This window comes from Emericellopsis cladophorae, assembly GCF_022114955.1.
Source record: "Emericellopsis cladophorae strain MUM 19.33 chromosome Unknown NODE_14_length_400046_cov_116_985211, whole genome shotgun sequence".
Classification (NCBI taxonomy): Eukaryota; Fungi; Ascomycota; class Sordariomycetes; order Hypocreales; family Bionectriaceae; genus Emericellopsis; species Emericellopsis cladophorae.
This window is the reverse complement of record NW_026250939.1, coordinates 333,443-359,402: the sequence shown is the minus strand read 5'-3', so window position 1 is coordinate 359,402 and position 25,960 is coordinate 333,443. Positions and strand designations below refer to the sequence as shown.

At 55.9% G+C, this 25,960-nt stretch overlaps 11 protein-coding genes across 11 annotated transcripts; 6 read left to right on the top strand and 5 right to left on the bottom strand.

Annotated features, from left to right (window-relative positions):
- Positions 1-75: 75 nt before the first annotated feature.
- J7T54_008452 (Mitochondrial distribution and morphology protein-like protein) lies at positions 76-1,242 on the top strand (the record flags this gene model as incomplete). The annotated part of the gene is made up of 1 exon (XM_051505492.1): positions 76-1,242. The coding sequence occupies one exon, from the start codon at positions 76-78 to the stop codon at positions 1,240-1,242; it is 1,167 nt and encodes a 388-aa protein (XP_051363222.1).
- A 49-nt stretch (positions 1,243-1,291) lies between these two features.
- Positions 1,292-2,072, bottom strand: J7T54_008451 (uncharacterized protein; the record flags this gene model as incomplete). Its single annotated transcript, XM_051505491.1, has 2 exons — positions 1,292-1,693; positions 1,749-2,072. The coding sequence occupies 2 exons, from the start codon at positions 2,070-2,072 to the stop codon at positions 1,292-1,294; spliced, it is 726 nt and encodes a 241-aa protein (XP_051363221.1).
- Positions 2,073-2,385: 313 nt separating this feature from the next.
- On the top strand, positions 2,386-4,740 carry J7T54_008450 (uncharacterized protein; the record flags this gene model as incomplete). The annotated part of the gene is made up of 1 exon (XM_051505489.1): positions 2,386-4,740. The coding sequence occupies one exon, from the start codon at positions 2,386-2,388 to the stop codon at positions 4,738-4,740; it is 2,355 nt and encodes a 784-aa protein (XP_051363220.1).
- A 226-nt stretch (positions 4,741-4,966) lies between these two features.
- On the bottom strand, positions 4,967-8,156 carry J7T54_008449 (uncharacterized protein; the record flags this gene model as incomplete). Its single annotated transcript, XM_051505488.1, has 2 exons — positions 4,967-6,984; positions 7,031-8,156. The coding sequence occupies 2 exons, from the start codon at positions 8,154-8,156 to the stop codon at positions 4,967-4,969; spliced, it is 3,144 nt and encodes a 1,047-aa protein (XP_051363219.1).
- A 1,665-nt stretch (positions 8,157-9,821) lies between these two features.
- Positions 9,822-10,856, top strand: J7T54_008448 (uncharacterized protein; the record flags this gene model as incomplete). Its single annotated transcript, XM_051505487.1, has 1 exon — positions 9,822-10,856. The coding sequence occupies one exon, from the start codon at positions 9,822-9,824 to the stop codon at positions 10,854-10,856; it is 1,035 nt and encodes a 344-aa protein (XP_051363218.1).
- A 2,036-nt stretch (positions 10,857-12,892) lies between these two features.
- J7T54_008447 (Threonine dehydratase-like protein) lies at positions 12,893-14,891 on the top strand (the record flags this gene model as incomplete). Its single annotated transcript, XM_051505486.1, has 2 exons — positions 12,893-13,243; positions 13,293-14,891. 2 exons carry the CDS (start codon positions 12,893-12,895, stop codon positions 14,889-14,891), a joined length of 1,950 nt encoding a protein of 649 aa, XP_051363217.1.
- Positions 14,892-16,548: 1,657 nt separating this feature from the next.
- J7T54_008446 (F-box/LRR-repeat protein-like protein) lies at positions 16,549-19,572 on the top strand (the record flags this gene model as incomplete). The annotated part of the gene is made up of 1 exon (XM_051505485.1): positions 16,549-19,572. One exon carries the CDS (start codon positions 16,549-16,551, stop codon positions 19,570-19,572), a length of 3,024 nt encoding a protein of 1,007 aa, XP_051363216.1.
- Positions 19,573-20,158: 586 nt separating this feature from the next.
- On the top strand, positions 20,159-21,240 carry J7T54_008445 (uncharacterized protein; the record flags this gene model as incomplete). The annotated part of the gene is made up of 2 exons (XM_051505484.1): positions 20,159-20,697; positions 20,757-21,240. 2 exons carry the CDS (start codon positions 20,159-20,161, stop codon positions 21,238-21,240), a joined length of 1,023 nt encoding a protein of 340 aa, XP_051363215.1.
- Positions 21,241-21,658: 418 nt separating this feature from the next.
- Positions 21,659-22,328, bottom strand: J7T54_008444 (uncharacterized protein; the record flags this gene model as incomplete). The annotated part of the gene is made up of 2 exons (XM_051505483.1): positions 21,659-22,008; positions 22,064-22,328. The coding sequence occupies 2 exons, from the start codon at positions 22,326-22,328 to the stop codon at positions 21,659-21,661; spliced, it is 615 nt and encodes a 204-aa protein (XP_051363214.1).
- Positions 22,329-22,795: 467 nt separating this feature from the next.
- J7T54_008443 (uncharacterized protein) lies at positions 22,796-24,097 on the bottom strand (the record flags this gene model as incomplete). Its single annotated transcript, XM_051505482.1, has 1 exon — positions 22,796-24,097. One exon carries the CDS (start codon positions 24,095-24,097, stop codon positions 22,796-22,798), a length of 1,302 nt encoding a protein of 433 aa, XP_051363213.1.
- Positions 24,098-24,397: 300 nt separating this feature from the next.
- Positions 24,398-25,683, bottom strand: J7T54_008442 (uncharacterized protein; the record flags this gene model as incomplete). The annotated part of the gene is made up of 2 exons (XM_051505481.1): positions 24,398-25,431; positions 25,629-25,683. The coding sequence occupies 2 exons, from the start codon at positions 25,681-25,683 to the stop codon at positions 24,398-24,400; spliced, it is 1,089 nt and encodes a 362-aa protein (XP_051363212.1).
- Between the last annotated feature and the right edge of the window lie 277 nt (positions 25,684-25,960).

Genomic DNA, 25,960 nt, shown 5'->3' with positions numbered 1-25,960 from the left:
GGCTGGCCTCTACCTCCAGTGAATGAAGCTTGATCCCACAGTAGATCGGCATGGATTCATCATCACTACTTCACCATGAGCATTGACTTGAATTGGGAAACGCTCACCTCCGGCCCCGACGGCGACGCCCTTGCTGAGAGCATTCGCGCCTTTATCCACTCCAAGTTTCAGACCATTCCCCTCCCGCGATTCATCAAATCGGTACACGTGCATGGTTTCCACTTCGGCAGCATACCACCGTCCCTAGAGCTCAAGGATATCACAGACCCGTTGCCAGACTTCTACGAACGGCAGGAAGGTGATGATGAGAGCAGCGAAGGGGAGGAGGAGGAGGAGGAGGAACGACCAGTGAAAGGCAAGGCGAGGGACATCAGAGGCCAAGCTGGACAGGATCTGCGCAGTCCATATCTGGGGACGAGCACACCAGGCATTCTAGGTGGACCGGGCTTAAGCTACTTCCAAGGGCATCATTTTGGTCCTCACACAGGAGGAACGCATACACCTCTTGCCGCCGTGGTGGCCCAACGGGGAGGCATCAATTCCTGGATGGCGGGTACCTCGACTCCAGTATCGCACCATTCGCGAAACCTATCGCAGAGTAGCATATCCGTGGAGGATGGTCGACTGGGCGTTCTGCGGGAGAAACACAGCGTGAGCACGCTTGCCCCCACCGGCAGCGCCAACACGTCCCGGCCACCTACGCGGGATGCGGCACATTTCGAGGAGGCCATTGAAGAGGAGTACAATGGCGATGAGCAGCCCGGAGAAGAGGGAGGCCAGAGGCGGCGCGAGCCGAGGGTGGATGACGTCCAGGCTGTATTTCGGATCAAGTACGCGGGCGATATACGGCTGAACCTTACGGCGGAGATTCTACTCGACTACCCGATGCCCAGCTTCGTGGGGATACCGCTCAAACTGAACATTACGGGCTTGTCTTTTGACGGGGTGGGAGTGCTGGCGCATATACGCAAACGAGTCCAATTCTGCTTCCTGAGCCCTGAGGACGCCGCAGCTGCGGTGCCTCCTGGCGAGCAAGACGAAGACCTCGACACCGGAGAATCAGGAACACGGTTCGGCGGTTTGTTACAGGAGATCAAGGTGGAGAGCGAGATCGGAGAGCGAGACGGCGGCAAGGCGAGTCTGAAAAACGTGGGCAAAGTGGAGCGTTTCGTGTTAGAGCAGGTCAGACGTATTTTTGAGGAGGAATTCGTCTATCCCAGCTTCTGGACGTTCCTTGTGTAGCGTCTATATACGGCTCTACGATGTACAAATGTAGTCGGACGGGGAGAGATCATGTCAGAGTGGACCGGAAGCCATTGTAGGCTTGCTGGATATCCATTTCCAACTCTCGCGCTTGGCTTTCGCTCAATTCCTCTGTGGCTTTCATCTGGTTCAATGTAATGAGCCACTGTACAATCTTGCCTCGGTTATCAAAATCCTTGTCGGTGACTTTGTTGACGGATTGAATGACGTCCGAGAGCAACGGATGCAGCTGATCTTTCGACAAGAGCCCCAGCTTGACGGCGTCAAGAAAAGTGATAAACTCCTGAGTCGCTTCCAAGATGAGAACACCACTAGTGTTATTCGATGAGGAGGACTGTTGTTGTGGCTGGCTGGGTGCGGAAGAGCCAGCTGTCACCGTAGTCGAGGGCATGCCAACGCGCAATCGCTCGGTCGCGCGAGGCACTTCGAGCTTTCCAATAATTAGTTGCGCGAGTCACGCTAGTACAAGAAAGGTGAGTACGGACCTCCCATCGTGCCTTGAACTCCTCCAGTCCCTGGAATTCTTTTGCAATCGTCTCATCCGCTAGCAGCGCCTTGTACTGCCTCAAGGAACGCTCGCAAATCTCAGTATACTCGCTCTCGGGAACAGCATCTTTCAGGAAAGCCTTTTCGAGCTCGTCCAAAGTAACAATGATGCTGAATAGCTCGGCGAGGGATTCTTGCAGATCGCGCTCGGCGCGCGTCGAGGTCAGCTTGACCTCCTCGTCGAGGTTGATGGTCGCGTTGAGGGACGTGTTGGGAACATAACTATGCGGCGTCGGCGCGTAGTTCTGGGGTCGTGGGATCATGGCGGGTGATTGAAAGGAGACATCGTCTCAATCGTCACTCGTTCAGAGGGAGTGAAGGAAGCTGGTCGCAATAACTTGGGGTGGGGGAGCTCGTGGCGGGGGCCTGTTGACAGCTGCGTCGGTGGCAGAAATTGTAGACCGCCTGCCGCAATCACTTGCGCTATCGATAAGATGCCGCGGAAAAATTTGGGAGGGTCGCTCTGCCTGGCGAGCTGGCTATCTGCCATCCCGCGATGGTCTGAATTTCTCGCTTTCTGCTTTCTTTTGCTGACCCAACCAATTCTCCAATCGCGCCCTCAGGCCTACCGTCATAATGGGCCCCGGAAAGAAGAACGCCAAGGCGACCAAGAAGTTCGAGAAGAAGCACCTCACAGGTGTTCTCGACAAGCGCAAGGCCAATGCCAAAATCAAGCAGCGCTACCAGATGAACGACAAGAAGAAGGCACGCAACGCTACCGATGCTGAGTATCTCAAGGGTCCCAATGGCAAGGCTGTGGACGCCCCTACGGGCAGCGTCATTGGAAAGGGCAAGAAGGTCAACGACATGAGCACAGACGACTTCTTTAATGGAGGGTTCGAGGAGATCATCTCGCAAAGGAGCAACGGGAAGAAGAGGAAGCGCGATGGCCCCAAGGAAGAGGCAAATGGTCAAGCGGATAGCGATTCAGATGATTCGGCCGGCGCACAGCCTGTAGTCAGCGACGATGACGACGATGAGGATGGCGAAGGCGACGACGAGATGGGCGCCATGAGCAAGCAGACCATGGACGACCTCGCGAAGAAGGATCCCGAATTCTACAAGTTCCTGAAGGAGAACGACCCAGAGGCGCTTGATTTCGACGACAATGCCGACCTTGCCGAAGTCGACGAGCTCAGCCAGGATTCAGCTGCCGAGGACGAGGCCGAGGAAGATGAACAGCCCAAGAAGAAGCGCAAGAAGGCCAAGAAGGCCCAAGAGGCAACCGTTGGCAACGAGCTGACCAGGGAACTTGTGGCTTCCTGGCGCAAATCCATGGCCGAGACCCATTCGCTCCGTGCCGCCCGCCAGACGGTACTCGCCTTCCGCTGCGCAGCCCACCTCAACGAGGACGAAGACGAGGACTCGCGTCCTGGACGCTGGACCATCAACAGCCCGCAAGTCTTCAACGACGTCCTGCTCCTGGCCCTCAACGAGATCCCCACCGTCATGAAGCACCACCTTCCTGCCAAGGAGTCGTCCTCTGGCAAGGTCTACGTCCAGACCGAGACCAAGAAGTTCAAGACACTGTCACTGCTGCTCAAGACGTACACCACCTCGATCATGCACCTCCTCAGCACGCTTTCTGACGACCGCACCTTGAAGCTCACCCTCTCCGCCATTGAGCCTATCCTCCCCTACCTACTCTCCTTCAAGAAGCTCGTCAAGGCCCTCGCCAAGTCCGTCGTCAACTTCTGGGCCCAGCCCTCGTCGACAGAGACCACACGCATCACCGCCTTCCTCGTCCTCCGCAGGCTCGTCGTCATCGGAGACAAGGGCATCCGCGAGACGGTGCTCAAGAGCACCTACCAAGGCCTCATCCAGGGCTGCCGCGTCACCAACGCCAACACGATCCAGGGCATCAACCTCATGAAGAACTCGGCGGCCGAGCTCTGGGGCATCGATCCCCAGGTCGGATACACCACCGCCTTCACCTTCATCCGCCAACTGGCCATCCACCTCCGGAGCAGCATCGTCAACAACAAGAACGACTCTTTCCGCATCGTGTACAACTGGCAGTACACGCACTCCCTCGACTTTTGGTCCTGCGTGCTCGCCGAGCACTGCTCGCCCCTCAAAGAGGCCGAAGCCGGCAAAGAGTCGCTCCTCCGACCGCTCATCTACCCTCTCGTTCAGGTCACGCTCGGCGCCCTCCGGCTGATTCCCACGTCCGTCTACTTCCCACTCCGCTTCCACCTCATCCGCTCCCTCCTACGAACATCCCGCGCCACGGGCACGTACATCCCCCTCGCGTCGCCACTCCTCGAGGTACTCAACTCGGCCGAGATGAAGAAACCACCAAAGCCGTCCACGCTCAAGGCGTTTGACTTCTCCGTCGCCTACAAGGCACCGAAATCCTACCTCCGCACGCGCGTGTACCAGGACGGCGTCGGCGAGGAGGTCGTGGAGCTCCTGGGCGAGTACTTCCTCCTCTGGTCGACGTCCATTGCCCTGCCCGAACTCGCCCTGCCGCTCATCATCCAACTGAAGCGCTGGCTGAAGCAGGCCCGCTCCAAGGCCAACGGCAACAAGAACCAGAAGCTCGTGGCCTCGCTCGTGCTGCTCGTGCAGAAGCTCGAGGCCAACGGCAAGTTCATCGAGGAGCAGCGCGCCAAGGTCGACTTTGCGCCTAAGAACCGCTCGCAGGTGGAGAACTTTCTGAAAGAGTACGATGTGGGCAAGACACCGCTGGGTGCCTATGTCATTGGACAGAGGAAGCAGAGAGCGCAACGGGCCAAGATGCTAGAGGAGGCCAGGAAGGAGGACGAGAAGAAGAGAAAGGAGGAAGAAGCGGCTGCCAACGCTGGCGAGGATGTGGACAGCGAAGCAGATGAAGATGAAGACGAGGAAGAAGATGAGGAGTTGGAGATGGATGGAGACATGCTCGAGGTGGACGAGGATGAGGACGACGAAGACATGTCCGATGAGTAGACGTCATTCAGCATATCAAACATATTAGCTTTCACTTTATCAAGTTCTTTCAGTGCATCCTATTGTCGTAGTCCAAGGCCTCAAAAGGGCAACATTGATACCAAACAATGTGCATCGTACAAACGCCAGCCAAAAAACCTGGATTCAGTCTGATTCCGATCCGTTGCGCCAATCTCCTGCGTCATCATGCCCAAACGCCTGATTCTTATCAATACCAAAAGGCAATTCAAAGGTCACCGAATCCCTCCCACGTGAGCTGTTCCGTCCCGCTGGTCACATCCCTTACAGTCATGCCTGTAATGTTGAGCACCGTCATTTCCACTTCATCCTCGGACATGACCTGTCCTGCCGACTTTTGTCCCTCTAGCACGTCGTACAGACTGTAAATCTGATCATTCTTGGCTTCCAGCTGTTTGAGCAGGTGGCGTATCGACTCTGCCAAGATGAGGCGTTCACGACGGCCGTAAGCCTTGTCGGAGCTGTTGTACTCGAGTTGCGCGCGCGTTAGCTCCAGCTGCATGTGCTGCGCTTCGTCTTCAAGAGACTTGATGACCATGGCAAGTGCATGGCCAGGATGGTGAGCCGGACGCATAGTCGCATCTTCCCCAAGCCCGCGGTCGGTAACAGGGACAGGACGAGGAACAGTGACACGCTTCTTGCCGTGTACGAGGTCTGTTGATGATATGACGCCGCGGTGGGACGTGATTCGGCTGCATACGGTGCAGTTGCTGCACTTGTGCTCACAGAGGTTGTCCAGGACGCGGCGAGCGTCTTTTGATAGGGCAGGGCAGTTGTCTTTCTCGACGCCAAGGTGGTTCTCCACAGTTGTCTCGACAGCAATGTGCTTGGAGCTCTGAGAACCGCGAGAGTGTGAGCGCTGGCGCGAGTGGCGGCGCTGTTCCGACCCGCGGCTCTGACTCTGGCATTGACTTGTCACCTCGTGAGTGGCATCCTTCTTCTGTTGTCTCTTGCCATCCTTGGCCTCTTTACGTGGCTTGAGAAGCTCGGGTAGTGGTAGCGAGGGATCCTGTGTGGTGTTGTCAAGGGAAAGCAGGCCGGTAGACTCGTCCATGTCTACAGTGGGCATAGACGTGCGCTTGACTGGCATTGAGGCGGTGCGGCGTTTGCTGCTTTGGTTGGGCAGCTGCGACGTGCTCTTGCTGGCCCGGACTGGGTGCTCGGGAACCGCAAATGCAACCTTGTTCGCAGCCGTGCCGGCTGTTGATGTCTTGCTCAATTTGGCCTTTTGTTGCTGCGTTCCGGTCTTCTGAGTGTGGCTAGTAGTCTCGTGCCTCGTCGATTTCTCCGTGCGCTCTTCTGTCATATCCACAATCGCCGACATTCTGTTGGTATTTTCCGTAAACTCGGGCAACTGGGGCAAGTCTTGCGTCTGGGTGTTCTCCGGCACAGCTCCTGTGTCATTTCTGTCGACGGTGATATCAGGCAGGAAAAATGCTGAGGTCATGTTGTCGTCGGTCTGCTCTTCAAGACGTGCCGAGAAGTCCTCTTTAGGGATGGGTCGGCAGTGATCCAATTGCCCCTTCAAGAACTCGACATCTTCCTTCAATTTCAAATTCTGATCGCGCATCTCAGCGATGCTTCGCTCAAAGCCTGTATTCTCGCGGCGCAGGGTCTTGTTCTCGCTGTAGTAGTTCTCGTTGTGGCGAACAAGACTATCGTTGTCGGTCTGGAGCGCAATCCTTTCCTCGTCCGAAGCACGCATCTGCGAGCGGAGATCGTCAATCTCTTCGCGAGCGGTGTTAGACGGAGCATCATGGGGGTTTGCACGGAGTCGTGCGTTTTCCTCCAAAAGATTCTGGTTTGCGGTGCGTAGTGACCGATTCTCGTTCAAGATGGACTGATACTGACGGCGCAAGGTGTCGTTGTCGGAAGTGAGCGATTCGACTTCCTTCTCAAAGTCGGCAAGTCGATCCTGCAGGTCATTGTTCATGAGCTCGAGTGCGTCGTGTTTGTCTGCCATCTTCTTGTAATCATCGCGGATTTGATGATTTTCACGGCGCAGTTGTACTGTCGACTCGAGCTGTTTGTGTGATGTCTCCAGCTCCCTCTCCCGAGTCGCCAACTTGCGCGTGAGTTTGTTGATGTCTTCGCAAGCCTCCTGCAGCTTCCTGACTGCGCGGTCCTTCTCCTGAGCAATTGACTCATTCTCGATTTCGTTAATCGTGTTCTTCCGCGCTGCCTGCTCGAGGCGTGATTGCAAGTCTGCAACCTCGACTTCCAACCCTACGGACATTAGTGAGATCCCGACAAGGCAGCACAGCTGACTTACGGTCCTTCTGGTCTGCTAGGTGCTGATTCATAAAGTCCGCATTACCTCGGCCTCCAGATGCCGGTCGTTTCTTAAGCTCGGCCTCGAGGCTCTCCACCTGCTCCTGGAGATTTGAGGCATACTCCTGTACCTTGTCATAGTGTTCTTGAAGAGAGACAATCTCTTCGCGGATCATATCCATGGACACGAATATCCTCTCTTCATCTTCCGGTACCTCCAGCTCGTTCAGCTCGGCATGGTGAGCTTGGGAGCGCCTATCCCGGCTGTCATGAACCTTACCATTCTTCACGAAAACAGGCACGCCATTACGCATGGATCCGCTGAAGCGCAAGGTTCCAGTGACGAAATCACCGAGGTGTGACACATCAGGCATGAAGAACGAGCGCACCACTGAGCCGTCAAATGCAGATTCATTGGCTTGCTCTGGCGACGGCACCGCCGTCAAGCTTGACTTGGCCGACGACATGCGCGGCGATCCATTCTGCCGCTTGTTCCCCTGCTCGTGCGGGCTTCTGGAGCGCCTGCGCATTTCCTCCAACGCGTCGTGTATGGAACTTCGCCTTTGCGACTCGTCGTCGTTAGCCGTCGACTGGCTACGGTTCTGAACTTTGGAGAGCGGGCTCGGGTGACGGACATTGGTCTTTGAGTAGTTCTGGTACTGCGCAGACAAGCCTTTGGCCGGGATCAGCAGCGACGACATCTCCGACTCGTCCTGCACGCGTGGCTGCATCTGAGCACGCGTTCTGTGCGTCACCTGCATGGCGTCCTGTGTCGAGTCATCGTTGTACTTGAAGGCTGGCGGCTTGTTCTCCTTGGACTCGGAGCTCATTGGCCTCGTATCGGTGTCGTCCTCGAATATCTTGTCTCTGGGCATACTGTAATAATCTGGAAATCGCTTTGCCGCAGACTCGTATTTAATGACTCCCTTGCGCGGTGCAATAACACGCGCGATATCCTCGTTGAGCTTCCTCGTCGATTCGCCTTCTGGGTCGGAGAAGACTGAGGACAGTGTGACAGTTCCGTGCGATCCGGTTGAGGAAGGGGGTGAGTTGAATGGGTTGTCGCGGTTCGTGTTCATCTCTCTAAGGATGCGGGATCTGTACCGCGTTGCAGTGTCGGCGTCCATCGCGAGGACGTCGTCGCAGAAGACGCGTCGTCGAGTGGGGAGGTCGGTTGCGGATGTGGGCAGGTGCGATCAACGCGTCGTGGCAGGTGCAGGTGTACTATCTACTAGAAGTCGATACACAGCAATGAGATTGAAAAGACGATAGGACCTGGTTGTTTGTGTTCGAAAGAGCGCGTCACATACTTGGCAGACACTGGCACAGGTAAACGTCCTGGAGGTTGAGGTTCAGTTATATAGATGCAGGGATCTTGTTTGGTCTCAAAGTAAACAAACCGGGTGTGGTTTAGCTTTGACCAGCCACGCCCACGATTCGTTCAATTGAGAGTCGATGTGGGGTAGGTGCACGCCAGAAGCCGTTTGGTGCGCGCATTGGATTTCCAGTAACACAGTAATTATTGTCTCCAGCGCTCTTCTAGGGCCAAGCGAAGAAAGGATTCGTTCCCATCAAAAACACAGCTCAAATTTTGATCAAATATTGAATGATGCACCCACGTCCTCTTTCATTCTAAAAGCGCACTGTGACCTACTTGTACATGCATGTCCTTATCGACAACGATGATCATCCCTCACTATGCTGCCATGGTGGGAGCAGCATGAGCTTCCTCCTCTTCCAACAACGAACCTCATCCCATCGATCGAGATCGCAGCGCAAATTACGCCTTAGATCAGTCTCACATCACACACTATCTGTCTGATTTTTACCTGTTTTCTCAGATTAATTATTTGAGGATTGCTCCAGCCGACTCTGTACAGGAAGCATGCCTACCCTACAGGCTTGCAGGATGCGTGGATAAGAGCGCTTTTTCATCGCTTGCTAGAACCTGGACCAGCCGCCGTTCGCGATATCCTGCAAGTCAATTCACCTTCATGCAGCCTTGGCCGTTTTTGACGGCCCTTTTGGGCGTGGCTGGCACCATTGAAGATTCTCTGCCGGAGACTCTGATGGTAGAGACAGATACGGTGCTACCCACCAGCTTCTTTGATTTCGCTCCCTCGGCCCAGGTTGAAGATCAGCGTTCAAATACACAATCACTGGAAGATATGTTCAGTGCTCTTCAAGTTCTGCAAACGGTTTATTATGACGCAGACTACGGAACTTGGCCCACTGCCATTGACTGGACCGCTGCCTTTGCTCAAACCCTACTCAGTGGTGCTTTGACAACACTGACCGAATCCTTGGGATCATTCGAGCCTTCTATCAGCTTCGCGCAAAAGGAGAATCTTCTCATGTCATACTTTCACCAAGTTGTGGGATCTTACTATGGTCAAGATACCTTATCCATACGGGGCGAGGTAGGTTTGTTGTTCACGCTGAGCGAACAACGGGACTGATCAACGTTGCTCTAGGCATATGACGATATACTATGGGTAGCTCTTGGCTGGTTAGAAGCCGTAGAATTTGTGTCGACGCACTCAGCGTTGCACTACCCACCCAATACCACAAATTCTACCGACCATCAATGCTTGCGCCAAGTCTTGCAAGACCTTCCCTGGCACGGCCACAGTTGGGTCCCGTCGTTCGCACACAGATCTCGCATTTTCTGGGGTCTGGCCTCCCGGGGATGGACTGAAGACTTGTGCCATGGCGGCATGGTGTGGAACCCGAGGTTGAGTCCGTACAAGAACGCCATCACTAACGAGCTGTGGATCTCAGCGTCGATAGCAATGTACCAGCATTTTCCTGGGGATAACTTCACTGCGCCGTGGCTGCAGCAGAGCGCATTCCCCGACAGGGACCCAGCTCATCTAGCGGGAGCAGTGGAGGGATACAAGTGGCTTGTTGGGGTGAATATGACCAATACCCAGGGGTTGTTTGTAGATGGCTACCACATCGACAGCCGCAAAGCGAACAACAGGGAATGTGATCTGAGGGATGAGATGGTATACACTTACAACCAAGGTGTGATACTCACGGGTCTGCGAGGACTCTGGTCGGTCACTGGAGCCCCGTCATATCTCACCGATGGGCACAGGCTCGTCCAGGCAGTCATCAACGCTACCGGATGGGATTTTGCTCGAAGTCAACCAGTGGACCAGTTTCGTTCTGGTTCCCTACCGCCGTGGCGTGGCATTGGCCGGGCGGGCATTCTTGAAGAGAGATGTGACGCCTCGGGTACTTGCTCTCAGGATTCTCAGACGTTCAAGGCCATCTTCTTCCACCATCTCACGGCTTTCTGCAAGCCGATCGAGACGTCCAATGCCTACAGCGCAGACCGGAGCCTCACCGCAGCCCTGCATAAGGATGCGTGCGCTGAATATGTCGCCTGGACCAGGCACAACGCCGCGGCTGCCCTAGGCACTCGCGTCGATGGCGAGTTCGGTATGTGGTGGGGACCAGGGTTGTTTGGTAATGTCGTGGCCAACAAGAACAGCGACGGCATTGACCACGACGCTGCGAATACGACGGACTACAGAGACGAAGGCACGCCTGTAGATCGCATATGGGGATGGGAGCCATGGTCTCCTGGATCCGAAGGCGTCCCCCGGCGTCAGGGCGCGGCGACGATCCAAGAAAACACAAACGTGGGAGAAAAAGTGCTGAGCCGCATCCGCATTCGCACCCTTGCTGGGCGACCATCCAAAGAAGGAAATGATCCCAACGCTCGGGGTCGTGGTCGGACTATCGAGACGCAAATGGGCGGGTTAGCCGTGCTGCGAGCGTACTGGGTACTATCGCGCTCGTCTGAACCCAACAAATGAGCGTGATTGGAGTACGCGGGTGCAATCGATGTGATGTTGGCTTCGCGAATGCGAGTGCGGATGCGATTGGAGACAGCGACACCCACATTAGGTGGCGTTGATTTCACAGCCAAGGACCGCACTTGCTTCGTGAGCATCTATTGAGGTCAGCGTCGCATAGAAAGCGACGCAATCATGACCCGAGGCGGATCTATCGCATCGCTGTATATATGCCTGCTCAAGCTGTGGACTGCGTGACGGGCTGCACACATTGCGCACTCGCATTGCTGCCCATCAGCACCCAGTACTTTAAGAACTTATCAAGTTATCACCAACACTATTCGCGCACCGGCTTTCCTAACGCATAACCATCAAAGGTCATACCCTGCCTCACGAGATGTGAGTATTCCTGCAGCGCACACGACGCCATCCGTCCTGATCTGCACAGGGGTAACTCGCACTCCCGCGCTGTTGAGGATGCCGATAGCGTGTCGTCTGGATGCTCGAATTCACGCAGAGCCGAAAGACAGGCCCGGAAAAAAGAACGTTGCGCAGAGCGTAAAGATCGGCGTGCTCAGCGCAGTTGCTGCTCCAAGAAGAAGAGCAGACAAACGACGACAGACGTCACGACAGAGATGGTTTTCGAGTCCTTGGAATCGAGCTTGTGGAGGCATGGAAACACCGCGCACAAACGGGAGACTTCGGCAAGCCAAGACAACCATCATGCAACAAAGCAGCAATCCGAGGGCAGTAAGCCTGCAGCAGCCGAGTTGCCGCCTCCAACATACGAAGAGGTCATGGTGGAGAGACGGAAGAAATGACACGTTGGGAGCGAGGACAATATCTTGTCATAGAACGATAGGTAGCATATGGTGGCACGGAATGTCACGAAGCCTTTCTTCCAAATAGTCCGAGTTATGACAGCGGTCAGTTGCGTAGCGCATGCATCGAGCTTCAGCGTCTTCACTGCGGGTAGTACTTATCCTTTGCAACAACTGCGCGGAGTGACTGTTGAAGACTCGCACCTGGGGCATCGCGTAATATGCCATGCGCCATGATTGTGTTGCCGATTTGAGGTGATCACCACATGAACGGGCTCATCTAGAATCCTAGAACCCAGATTTTAGATTCCAGGGTCCGGAGTCTGGAGGGACCCCGCGTGTGGCATCTGTTGTACGTGATCTCCTAACTATCGATCTTGCAGCCGTCAGCACACGGAGGCCTAGACCAGGAGGAGCAGTTGCGTCCATTTTAGTGGCCCAAGTCTGGAAGCACCTGGGAAGGTCACGGATGTGATCAAAGAGCCACAGGACGAAGCATTGCAGATGATGCGTCCGGCGAGACGTCATGGGCACGGTGTTGGTGTGTGGGACCAGAGCTGTCGAAGGACTGGATTCTCGCAGCTGGTCGTAAGTCAGCTTCATTAGAAGTCCATTTCGCGAGGGCCGGGAATCTGATAAAGGGTGACAGTAAGACAGAACGTGATTCAATCAATTTGGAAATGATAAGTGAGCTTGCTTTATCAGAAAGACAGCTGCGCGCGCCGCAGACAAGGTAGTGAAGCATCGAGGAATGCAACTCTTTAGTAAGGCCTTGGTACATTAGTATACCCCTGAAGGAGCGCCTTATTAATGGGGGGTTCTATCGGTACCTGCAGGCTAATACAGCCTACAGCCTACTGCCTACACAGTGTCACAGCGTGAGCCCAGCCCAGCCCAGCATTTGGGCGTCCAGTCAGTCACAACTAGTAAACAGGAAGAGTGCTGTAATTACTGAAGGAGTGCGCGGTGAAGGTGGCATTTGTGCGGGGCACGCATGCATTGCGGTCCATGTCCTCCATTATCGGTGAGCTGCGAGTGCCAGTATTGGAGTCAGTGGGCGCCCGCGTAGGATCACAGCACTCCGTCTTCGGTAGATCCCACGACAACTGACCCTAGCAATCCTTCCGTGTCGTCTCGAGTATATCTGAATACGCTGAATCTGTACTCTGCTGCTTGTGAAAATGCTCGAGCGTTGACATCTGTCTTCTTCTTTTGCGCCCACAGTCATCGCCCGACATGCCTTCGCTCGACATTTTTAACGAGCACCCGATAGCCCCGACCAATGGCGTCAGCGGTATCGGACCGGTGTCCGACACTTTTGATGCGGAGCTACTCGAAAATACCAACGGCAATGTCCACAAAGTCAACGACGCACACTCCTCAGACAGCGACGACCCTCACGGCGTGACTGAGATGAACGACAAGGCCAGGTCACGAGCCAATGGCTCGCGGCGCCCACACACGCCAACCAACACCATGGCCTTGACCGACTACAGCGTTAACCCATCCACGCCCTCGGACGAGAAGCGCCAGAGCATCAAGGAGATTGTGCCCGAGGATTACCTTCTGCCCAACGGGCATCCAGATGTGCGTGCATTCAACCTAAACGTGCGATTGACCGGACTGACGTTCACAGTACCTTCGCCTCATTGCAAGCGCAACTTCTCGCGTCTACGAAGCATGCAAACGAACCGACCTGACTCACGCCGTCAACCTCAGCAACCGCCTCGAATGCCAAGTCCTCCTCAAGCGTGAAGATCAACAGCCAGTTTTCAGCTTCAAATTGCGCGGCGCGTACAACAAAATGGCACACTTAGACCCCAAGAAGAGCTGGCGGGGCGTCGTCTGCTCGTCAGCAGGCAACCACGCCCAGGGCGTAGCCTACTCTGCTCGCAAGCTTAGAATCCCCGCGACCATTATCATGCCCGAGGCGACGCCTGCCATCAAACACTTGAACGTATCGAGACTGGGTGGGCACGTCGTGTTGCATGGGCAGGATTTTGACGCGGCCAAGGAGGAGTGCGCGAGGCGGGTGAAGGAGGGTGGCCTGATCAACATCCCGCCCTTTGATGATCCGTACGTCATTGCTGGACAGGGCACGATCGGAAACGAGCTTTTTGGGCAAACGAACATGGCCAAGGTCGATGCTATTTTCTGCTGTGCAGGCGGTGGTGGCTTGATCTCCGGTATCGGACTCTACGTGAAGAGAATGGCGCCTCACGTCAAGATCATCGCAGTGGAAGCTTCAGAAGCCAACGCGTTGGCGCAGTCCATGAAGGCTGGACACCGGGTGGTGTTGAAGAACGTTGGGCTCTTCGCCGATGGCGCAGCCGTCAAGACGTTGGGCGAGGAGACGTTTCGCATCTGCAAAGAGGTCGTCGACGAGGTCGTCGAGGTCTCGACGGACGAGATTTGCGCCGCCATAAAAGACATGTACGACGATACACGGTGCAGCTTGGAGCCGGCCGGCGCCCTGTCCATTGCTGGCCTAAAGAAGTACATGCACGCACACCCCGCAAGCGACCCCAAGCGGCAAATGATTGCCGTCACGTCCGGCGCGAACATGGACTTTGACCGTCTCCGTTTCGTCGCCGAGCGTGCTTCCGTTGGCAGCGGCAAAGAGGCTCTGCTCCATGTCCGCATCCCCGAACGACCGCAGGCATTCGCGGAGCTGGTCGACACCATCATGGGCAGCCCGGTTACCGAGTTCTCCTACCGATATGCGACAGAGGACATTGCCAATGTTATCTTCGGTCTGTCGCTGGTGAGTCCCCCCCACGAGCGGGTGAAGGAGTTGAAGAACATACTTGGCCGCATCCGAGAGGAAGGCTTCAACGTCCAGGACATATCGCAGGACGAGCTCGCCAAGAGCCACATGCGATATCTCGTTGGCGGTGTTTCCGGCGTGCAGCACGAGCGTCTGTACATGTTCAACTTCCCGGAGCGGCCGCGTGCCCTGGAGAAGTTCCTGACAGTGTTGAGACCCCGCTTCAACATATCGCTATTCCATTACCGAAACTCGGGCGGCGATATTGCCAAAATTCTCACCGGCATCATCTGCCCAGACGAGAATCTCGACGAGCTGGAAGACTTCCTGAGAGAGATCGGATACCCATACGAGGACTGCACGAACTCGCGGCTCTTCAGGACATTCTTGCGACAGGAGAAGTTCGTGGAGGAGGAAGGGGAGAAGGAGGAGGAAGTGGTGGTGGATGGGGAGAATACCGCTTTCTAGACTTGTCAAATGGCTTGAGGAACTGGCGTTTAGGCTTTGCTTGCGTTGACTTTGTAGACTTGGGCTTGTGGCGGCACATGGAGGCTCGACAAAATAATTGGCTGCTTAGTGTATAAAGATCACGACGCACACACATCGTCCGCAATAGAGAGCCGTGCCAGGCTATGACCACTGATGCTGCTGAGAACAAGATCCAGTTCGTCTTTTGAACGTGTTACCCGGCGAAAATACCTGATTCAGTTGGGCAGGCGGTTCCTCTTGACATATCATGGGGATGACAACGTATCAGGACCACATCAGGGACTGCCGATGAGCGGCAGGGAAAAACACCGAGCTAACTAGTGTCTTTTATCGCCCTAAGCATGGACTTTCGCTACTCTATGCATCGATGTAAAATAACATCAGTCTTTGTTCCACGAATGGATATCCGCTTGACAAAATGTCAGGCGCCAACCATGAGGATTGATGCCTGTTTCAGATGGAACCGCTGATCGTGAAGGATCTACAGGGACCATCAGTAGTGTGAAAGTCACTTGTATGGGCAGGTCCAGGAGCCCTTTAGACTATTCGCGTAACAGTAAATGTATTAGATGAATTTCAGAAATATGTAGTAAGCATGCCGTCCTACGTAAGATCGATCAAACGCGACAAAAGCGCGACGGCTGAATGTTTGTTTGCTTGATTTCCTGATTGCTTTAGACCTTCCTTCCGTCCAGGTTTCTGTCATCCCCCCCCACGTTGATGTCCGGAGGCGGCTCGGCGTGTTTGGCGGGACGCTCCTGCCCGCTGGAGCTGGATCATGCGTGCCCCACGCCCACGGACGTGGACCGCCGTTACAACTTGCTGGTGCTGGCGAGCTCCATGTCCGCCACCATTCAATGTCTGCCATCCATTATCCTACCACTTGGATCTCTCCTCGTGTCACCAGCTCCTCGCTCTGTGTCCTGGCAGAGAGAAAGAAAAAGAAAACAAGAGGCACATAATTATTGCGCCTCCCTCAACCTTCTCAGTTTGGTCTTTTCGGATACTGTCTTTCGGTCTTCCTGCTGCGTTTGTTTGACGGATCTTGGGTACGTTGAAGCTAGAACCCCCCATGTTCGTTTGTCCTCCGTCATCGCTTTTCTCACACGGCAGGATGTCTAGGTCTCGGTATATGCCCGCACGACGACCCTTCTCGAAACGACAGCGCCTGGCGACTGCTACGACTTGATTGTTTCAAAGGCTTAGGTAGCCTCACTTATCCACCGAGCCTCTCGAGCATTTTGCCCATGAGCTACGGCCGTCGAACGCAAACACGCCAGACTTCAAGCTGGAACGCGAACCAGACGTTGTTCGTCGGACGCTGACCCTCTAACACACGAGAAGACAGTTCGAATTTGCTTGCTGCTCCCCGGGCACAGCTCCGCAGCGTCGACGAGAAAACCATTGCCGACTGGCCGAGACACGATAGCCCCGGCGGAAATTCCGCCCTAGGCGGTGCGCATCGTTGGAAGCAGCTTCGAAATAATTGTCGAACCCGGGCGAAACTACACAGGCGTCTGGAGGGACCTGTGGCTCTGCGGCTGCGTTGTTCATCGCCGGTTCCGCTTCTCGTAGCTCTGCGGCAAGGTCCGCCGCCAGATGATTCGCAGTTTCTGGACCAGTCACAAACAGACGCATGTCTGCCAGCTCAAGAAAGATGCGGAGGACACGCTCCCCGAGCTCCCCGTCTCCGTTCCGGGCTCTGGCCCATCACCAGATGGCAAATGCGGGATCGAATCCGCGCGATAATGTCTCCCTCATCCGTTCTTTCAACAATGAGAACAACCCCACGCGGCCGATGCGACCATCACCTCTCACAGCGTCAGTCATCCGCGACATGCCACAAGACCTAGTTGATCGCATACGCTCGTTCCCGCTATTCTTATCGGCGCCCGAGGAATTTCTCTTGGAGATTGGGAACAACTTGAAGCCGCAGATCCACGCGATGAACGATCACATCATCACAGAGGGGGACGAAGCAAAGGCCATGTACTGGCTTGTGCGCGGTGTTGTTGCCGCCACCTCCCGCGATGGCGAGGCGGTCTATGCGGAGCTCAAGCCTGGCTCGTTCTTTGGCGAGATTGGTGTTCTCATGGACGTGCCCAGAACGGCAAACATCATTGCGCGTACAAAGTGTCTTCTCTTGGTCCTGAAGAAAGAGGACCTGCAGGCTGTGATGCCCAAGTTCCCCGATATGGAGAAAGAGATTCGGCAAGAGGCGCAAGAGAGGTTGAACTTGCTGAAGAAGCGACATCAGGAAGTGGGCGCCAAAAATCAGTTTCCTTCAGGAGATATATCTGCGCGCTCGGCGGCTCCTGGTGAAGTATCGAAAGGTGAAAGTGGTTCATTCAGGGACGGTGCCGTCATCAATTCGAAGAAGCGCAAATCACCGAGTCCGGGAATTATCGAGGATCCCTCGGCGGGTAGCGCAATCGGTAGTGGCTACGTGCAGATCCGGAGGACACTGAAGGAGTTGCCATTGTTCTCGGCGTTGCCGGCGGATACTCTTCACTTCCTGGGACTCAGCGTCCAACCGCGCGCCTACCCGCCTTTTACGGACATTGTTCATCAAGGAAGCTCGGGAAAGGAGATTTACTTCCTCGTCAGAGGGGAGGCAGAGGTCGTTCACCAGCCGCCAAAGGAACACGCAGCCGAAGGGCTCAAGAGTCTTTCACAGATCCAGAAGCGACCGAGACTGAAGGAAGGACAGTATTTTGGCGAGGTCAGCAGCTTGGGGCTAGCGCCCGGGCGGACAGCCACTGTGCGCTCCATCACAACTGTGGAGTGCCTCATGGTACCCGGGCATGTGCTCGATGAGCTCTGGAAAAGATGCCCGCCGACCATCAGGTCGCAGGTTGAAAAGACGGCCCGTATGCGGTACACTGCAAAGGACGACGATATCGAGATGGCGGACTATGACAGGAGGGAAAAGCTTAGCAAGTCTGACCCCCCGACACCGACATCAACTCACCGATCGGGACCGCATGTAATCTTCACGACGCCTTCCAAGCCGGGATCTCCTGCGAAAGACGAATTCGACAAGATCGAGCACAAGGACCCTGATCCGTTCTTGAGCGTGGACATGGAGAACTTGCGGAACAGGCGGAGGCACTCCTTGGCACCACCGACATCTACAGGCGATGCAACCTCACCACTGAGCAATGGGAGTCGATCACTCGCCGCGGACACGTATTCCAATAAATCCTCCGGCTCCGGGGCTGATACACCGCCAGATGCCAACATTCCCGCCAAGCGTGTCAAAGTCTTGCCCAGGCGACCTCACAAGCAAGCCAAGCCCACCCTGTCAGACGAGCTCTTGGTGAGGGTTTTCTCATTTGCGGACATTGGGGTTCTCTCCCGGCTCTGCCAGATCAGCAGTCACTGGCAGATGCTTCTCAAAACATCACCAAACATCTGCAAGACTGTTGACCTTTCGTTATACAATCGCACGGTCACGGACCAGGTCATTGTGCGCACGCTGGCACCATTTATAGGAACACGTGCTGAAGTGGTTGACCTCAGCAACTGCTTCCACCTGTCTGACGAGGGGTTTTCAACGCTATGGAAGACGTGTGGCAAGAATGTCAAGCGATGGAGGATGCGGTCTGTTTGGGATGTTTCAGCGAGCCAGATTCTTGAGATGAGTGAGAACGCGAAGGGACTGGTCGAGGTAGACTGGAGCAACTGCCGTAAGGTTGGCGACAACCTGCTGGGCCGCGTCGTTGGGTGGGTAGTACCCGAGCCTCCGCCTGCCAACCGGCAAGTCATCACGTCAAGCTCCAATACCAACAACGGCAACGGAAACAAGGCCAAGACTCGGGCGCAGGCTCAGCACCAGCAGAAGATGCAACAGGCTCAGCAGCAGAGGCAAGCCAATATGCCTCCGCCAGGCACTGTAATTGGGTGCCCCCAACTCGCGCAGCTCAATCTTTCCTATTGCAAGCACATAACCGACCGCTCGATGGCTCACTTGGCCGCGCATGCTTCGAACCGCCTGGAGTCGCTATCCCTCACACGATGTACCTCCATCACCGATGCAGGCTTTCAGAGCTGGGCGCCTTTCAAGTTCGAGAAGCTCTGGAATCTAGGTCTTGCCGACTGCACATATCTGTCCGACAATGCGATTGTGGCGCTTGTCAATGCTGCGAAGAACCTGACGCACCTCGACCTTTCGTTTTGCTGCGCGCTCTCAGACACAGCAACAGAAGTCCTTGCTTTGGGACTGCCTAAGCTCCGCGAGCTTCGCATGGCCTTCTGCGGCAGTGCCGTTGGCGACGAAAGTCTCCAGAGCATTGCGCTGCATCTCAACAGCCTTGAAGGCATCAGTGTGAGAGGCTGTGTTCGCGTCACCGGCACGGGCATCGAGAGTCTGCTGCGGAATTGCCCCAAGCTGAAGTGGATTGACGCAAGCCAGTGCCGTAATTTGGAATCTTGGATTCGCACCGGCGGTGTTGAGCGATGGGGCTACGATGACCGCTGTGGCAAGCTCCCCGAGCCGCTTTCTCCGACGGAGATCAGCTCACCCAAGATGGCGAGACCGTCAAGCATGGGCGTTGCGCCGTTGACAACGCCAACCGTCGGAGGAATCGAGTTTGGCAGGTGGCGACAAAAGCGACCCGTGCGGTTCATTGTTGAAAAGGGGACAGACTGTCTGCGATGATGATTACATGGAGCATCTGGGCCGGACACCACATTTTTGGACATCTTTTGCATACAACCGCATATCGCTATGATATTCAGACGAGGATTTGGGGGGGTGGGGAGATGGCTGTTGCTAAAGGGCCTCTGGGGCTTTCTTTATATTTGGGTGATTATTTCTCCTGGCACAGATCATCTTGGGGGGGCGCAATGCGCATGATACCCGTTGTGGATAGTGTTGTATGTTTGGGACGGAAAATCGCAGCGTTGCAATTATCGGCGTTACGCATTGCAAGTCATCAATGAATTTCATTTCTACACTTGTAATGTGGTCAGACTTTGGAATCAAGACGGGGCTAACCTACGGCGGCAGTGATGTGGTCGATGATGCCGATGACGAGAATTTTCCACATGCTTCCATTCACGTGACGCGGACTTAGCTGAGCTCACCTCGGACCCCGAAGAGACGTCACTCTTTGCACGTAAACCGATATATTGCTCCTCCTCCCCACCACATCATCAACCCGCTTCCTCTGTTGCCACGAGAACCCATCGGAACAACACATCGCGGTACAAATATCAATCAGCGAGAGTTGGACTCAGCAGTCATGTCGTTCACACTCAGCGTTCGCCAGGGCCCCGCGCGCCTGGCGCAGCGTCTGCCCGAGCTGTCCAAGACAGCTTTCCGACCGGCCGTGCGCAACTTCCACTCGGCTAAGTCATCGCCGCGCGTCGGCGCCAGCTTCTTCACCTCGCGCATCACCGCCCAGACAGCCCGCAATGCGTTCTCCAAGCAGGGCGCCCGATCCTACCAGCAGCAGTTTGGCACTGCGGCCGCGCCCAACCGAACGCGGCAACTGTTGGTGGGCGGCGCCATCTTTGGAGGCACACTCGTGGCGATCAACATGGTCTTCAACCGCGAAACCCGCGAGGACGGCGGTATGCCGCTGTACGAGCGCGAATATCTCAACAACACATTTCTGCACACCGGCCTCGGCATCGGCATCATTGGCCTGACGGCGAGGCAGATGATCAACACTGGATTCGTGTACCGCATCATGGTAACGAACCCATGGGTCGTGGGTCTGGGTGGTCTGGCTCTGAGCTTCGGTACGATGATTGGCACCCGATCCATCAGCCCTGACAAGTAAGTTTCCGTGCATCACTGACAGTTGCGCGTAAGAACATGAACACTAACCGCAATAGCTACGTTCCCAAGTACGCTCTCTGGACCGCCTTCAACGCCACACAAGCCGCCCTGATCGCCCCTATGCTTAGCATGGTGCACCCTGCCCTCCTGGGCCGCGCTGGTCTGTACACCGTGGCCATGATGGGCGCCATCTCGATCGTAGGTGCCACCGCCAAGCAGGAGAAGTACCTGTACATTGGTGGTCCCCTCCTGGCTGGTGCCGCTCTGGTGATGGCCTCTGGCTTTGCCCCCATGCTCCTGCCCGCCACCGCTGTCCGCACACTCGCGTTCACCGAGAACATCTGGCTGTATGGTGGTCTCGCCGTCTTTGGTGGCTTCACCCTGTACGATGTGCAGAAGATCTTGCACCACGCCCGCCTTGCTGAGAGGGGAATGATGCGCAAGGACGCCGTCAACGAGAGCATTTCGCTTGAGCTGGATTTCCTGAACATCTTCATCCGCATGGTGCAGATCTTGGCCATGCAGAACAACCGCAAGTAGAGGAGTGTTGGATGAATGTGTTAATGTACTATACTACTAAGCGTTGTTAAATTACTCCGCTCTTGCGTTGAGCAGCAGAATAGGATAATGTATTTTGTATGTAGCTGGGGAAACAAAAGAATAGTCAAGACGTTGGTCTCGCCTCAACCACCTTAACTGCCGGAGTGATTTGTCATGTACCATCAACGGTCTCATCCGAAGGTTACCATCTCCGTCGAGCGGCACCAAGCTGATGCTCATGTTTTGATAGTTCATATTGGAACCATGAAGAGTAAGTGTCCATTTGCGATTCCTGATAGCGCCGTGCGCCACTGACTCATAGTGTCCAATCCTTCATACCCTAATAAATGACGGCTCGCATAATTCTCGTACCCATGACCCTATTCCATAACCTCTGCCCCAGACCTTCCTGGCCCAGTCACTCCAGCGGTGGCAATTTCCTGATAAAGTGACTCGGGCACTCGTAGCCCCCGGGGTTGTTGTGCAGATACTTTTGGTGGTATTCTTCGGCGGACCACCACTTGCCAGCGGGCGCGAGCTCGGTGACGATGCCGCCATGCCACCACTTCTCGTTGGCCAGCTTGGTGATTTCCCGGGCATCCTTCTCCTGCTCTGGGTTGTGGTAGTAGATGGCGGAGCGGTACTGTGGGCCGGTGTCTGGCCCTTGACGGTTCAGGGTTGTGGGGTCGTGTGTGCGGTAGAAGAATTCGAGGAGCTGGCGGTAGGAGACCTGATCCGGGTCGAAGATGATCTGCGCTGCCTCGGCGTCTAGCCCTCTTGTCAGTCCATAGTCACAGGGGAAAACTTCCCAAAGGATACGTACGGCCAGTCCTGCCGCCGCACACGGCTCTGTAGGAGGGGTTCTCGAGGTCACCACCGATGTAGCCGACCTTTGCGTCCAGTAGGCCCTTGCCCTCAAAGGCCTTTCGGTACAGGTGCTCGGTGCCCCAGAAGCAGCCTGCCGCGACGGTGCAGCGCTGGGCATTCTCGGGGAGGGGCGTCGCGGGCGCGGGACTGTCCGGCGCCATGGACAGACGGTTGGACACGGTGAAGGGGCGCACGATGCGCGCGAAGAGGTTGTTCGACATGGTGGCGGCAGCTATGATCGCGACAAGCAGTGAGAGGAGTGTCTGTTTGGGGTAGAAGTGCATGTATTTGGGGAATTCATTGGAGATTCAACTTCGATGTCTACGGGCTCAAGTCGCTATTACGTTGTAATAAATCATCAAGGGTATGTATCCGTACTTGATATGGAGATTGATGCTGAGAGTCGTGACGTGATGCACTGACCGAGCCAGCGCCGAGGGCCGCCACGGAGGAAAGTTAAAGTGGAGAGCTTGATTCCAAAGCACCGGATTTCGGGGCGTTTTTCGCCTGGACCCCTGAGTGACTAAGCAGCAGCCACCTGCAGGGGTCCAAACACCACATGCACAGCCACGGCCTGTCACTGGTGAGGGTCCCGTGACTCCCCGTGAGGCACTGATGCCAATTCAAGACGCGACTGTGCTTCCAAACTTCCAAATCATTGTGATCTGAGAACGAAAGCGTGCCATCTTCATAATCTACCCGCAGCGTCCAGCCTCAACGTCTCATTGAGCTGCTCCCTCCCCTTGCAGTTCTTGAACGCAAAGCTAGCCGCCAGCTTCTCGAGCAGGGCGTCAAGCCCCTGCTTGTTGACGACGCCCCAAAAGTCGAGCCCCAGGGCCTGCTTCTTGTCCACAAAGGGTTGGATGAGCCTCATGTATGACGACGCCGGGTCCACGTACACCATGCCCTGGTATCCAATGTCCTTGTACAGCCAGATGGACCAGCTGATGCTGTCCGCGGCGTAGTTCTTGAGCTGCGCGCGCAGCAGGCTGATGCGCTTGGCGTTGATGGTCGCCGCTGCCTTCTCGCTGCCTGCATTGTGCGCGCTGGCGTACACGGGGCCAAACTCGCCGTTCCAGACGGGCACATTCTTGCTGCGCATGTACTCTACCTTGCGGTCGAGCTGCTGGCGTAGCGTCTTGTTTTGCCTCTCCGCGCCCTCGTACTGCTCGCTGATGGGGAATCCAAGCATGGAGTAGTCATGGATGGCGTAGACGGTGTTGGGGAGTGTCTTCTCTGGGAACGCGCGGGAGTCCATGGCGTACGTGTTTCCATCCACGAACAAGATGTGGTCCGGGTCGATGGCGCGTATGGCTTTCTCGCAGCGTTCATACCACGCCACGAGACGCACGCCGTGGTGTCCGTTGGCGGCCTTGTAGGGGTCCGCGGTTTCGTTGAGGGGGTTGTAGCCTGCCACGTACGGGTTGCCCTTGTAGTGCTCCGCGAGGGCCTCCCACAGCTGGATGGCGCGGTCCTGCAGGTCCTTGAACTCCCAGAACATGGCGCGCGAGAAACCAGAGTCCGAGTGCCAGTCTTGGTTCTGGCCTCCGGGCGCCGTGTGCAGATCCAGGACGGTGTAGAGGTTGTGCTTTGCGAAGACGTCGACGATGCGGTCTACGAGCTGGAAACCCTCGGGTCTGATGGTGCCGGGGTCCATGTCGTCCATAAATTGGCGGTGGTTGATGGGGATGCGGATGCAGTCGAGTCCGAGGGAGGCAAAGTAAGCAGCGTCGTCGTCCGAAAACAAGTGGTGGATGAGGCGGTCAAAGAAGAACTGCGCCTTTGCCTCGCCGAGTACCTCTGCCATCAAGGCGCGGTGCTCGTATTCATGGCCTGCGTAGCCTGTGATGAAGTTCTCCATGTTGAGACAGCCGCCTACACCTGCGCCTTTGAGGACGACAGTCTCGCCGGCAGCGTTGACGATGCGGCTGCCCTCGACTCGCAGCGTCGTGCACGGGTCTGAAGACCCGCTGGCTGGAATGGAGCCCATTGCGGGAGAGTATTTTCTGGTGATGAGAGGTAAGGGGTTAGTTGGGAGAGGTGATGAGATTGTGGTTTGCCATGTTCCTGGAGGACATCTTCTTAAGGACCCTTTGAAGAGCACGAAATCACGTGTGAGATTCGAATAGAACGATGGGGTGACATCGTCAAACCAGCAGTACCTGACCGTCCCCTGTCTTGGTGGACTGGCGTTGTCACGAGCGATACTCCCCGAGGCCTTCCCCTTTGAAGCTGATCGGGATCCACACTCTGGCATTGGCTAGGACGAGTCACGAGACCATGCATTCATTCAATACGCTACAGACTTGTCCAGGCTCTCTTGGACAATGGCCTTCCATGCCACGAGTTCGGGCACCTCTGGCGCCCAATGTTGCAGCATACCCAAGCCTTTGTATACGGCGTCCACCCATCCAGGAGGCATCTGCATCCCCCTTTCGTGAGCGGCTAGCAGCGTCAAAGCGCTACGGCTACAGCATTTGATCATGAAAAGGGTCCCGTGATGGCGATGCGCCAGCCCAGGCTCGTTCGACCGCAGCCGATTGACGTGTGCTTCCAGCCCTCTACGACCCATCTCCCTCGTCCTCTCTGATAGACGGACCTGTCCCTTGCCGGGGACGCTGAGGCAAGCCATCGTGATGGCCCAAAATATGAGCTCGAAAAGATTCACAAGGTGACAGCGAAGCACGGAGCGACAGACGTCGTCGTCAGCAGCGTCGGTGTCGCGGACCGATAAGAGCTCTGGCAGGCTGGCCGCCCACTCCTGGGCTTGGGCCTCGTACTCGGATATCATATTACAGAGAGCCTCGAGAAAGGCCATGGTCGAGGGATACGTACTTCGCAGTGTGAGGATCTCGCTACACAGCCTGCTGTTGAGTCGGCGCAGCGAGATCTCCGCCAGGTAGAAGAGCCACGCCTTCCTGGCGCGCTGCTCGTGAGGTTCGGGCACGGCCCCGGGAGACAGGCTGAGCTGGGGGCCCGGCGGCGTGGGGAAGAAGGGCGGATAGAGCGTGCTGCCCGAGTGACTGACGCCAAAGTCTGGCATGGACAAGTCTGAGCGCAGCTCCTGTTCGGATTTCCAGGCCGACCGGTAGACGGCTTTCTCATGCGTGTCACGACTTCCCATGTCCATCTCTTCTGCCGAGAAGCCTGCGTCCGCGTGCGTCTGTTGCTGGGCCCTCGTCAGGAACGGGAAATGCTGGCATGCGGCCAGGGCTTGTGCAAAGTACCGCCAAGCAAAGATGGGCTGGAAGACGGTCATGCAGTAGACGCCCGAGAGGAAGAGGCATTGCGCGTCCACAATGTCCGACGTCGCCAACAGGGTACCTATCCGTCGCTGTGAAGCTTGGAAGAAGGCCTGCCCGGCGCTATGTCGGGGGTAGGTCCAAACGGGGCAGAGACGCAACCCAGGGCGGCGATGATGAGGGAGAGGCATATTTCAGCTGAACAGTCGATGCCATCGTCAAGGAACGCTCGTCGAACAAGCCTCCGAGTCAGGGGCTCGTCGAGGATGGGGTTCTTACAGTGGACAAAGGTGAAGAAGTTGTCGAGGAGGTGGTTCAGCCGTGCCGGATCCATGTCGCATCAGGTCGTCCATGTTCATGTCGGTCGGCGCATGTCTCGGGCTCACCTGGCGGCCTGATGGGCGGCAACAAAGTATACAGAGACTCCTTTTGGTCCTTGACCAGCCTTTCCAGGTCATCCAAGCGCTCGAGAATCTTGAGGCTCGCAGGATCAAAACTGGACAGACCCGTCGTTGACTGTATGCACGTAGCCCCGACAGACAGACAGTAGGAACAGCTGGGTTTCCTGTTGTTGCATTTCGTCTTGCGAGCTCGACAGACTTGGCAGGCTG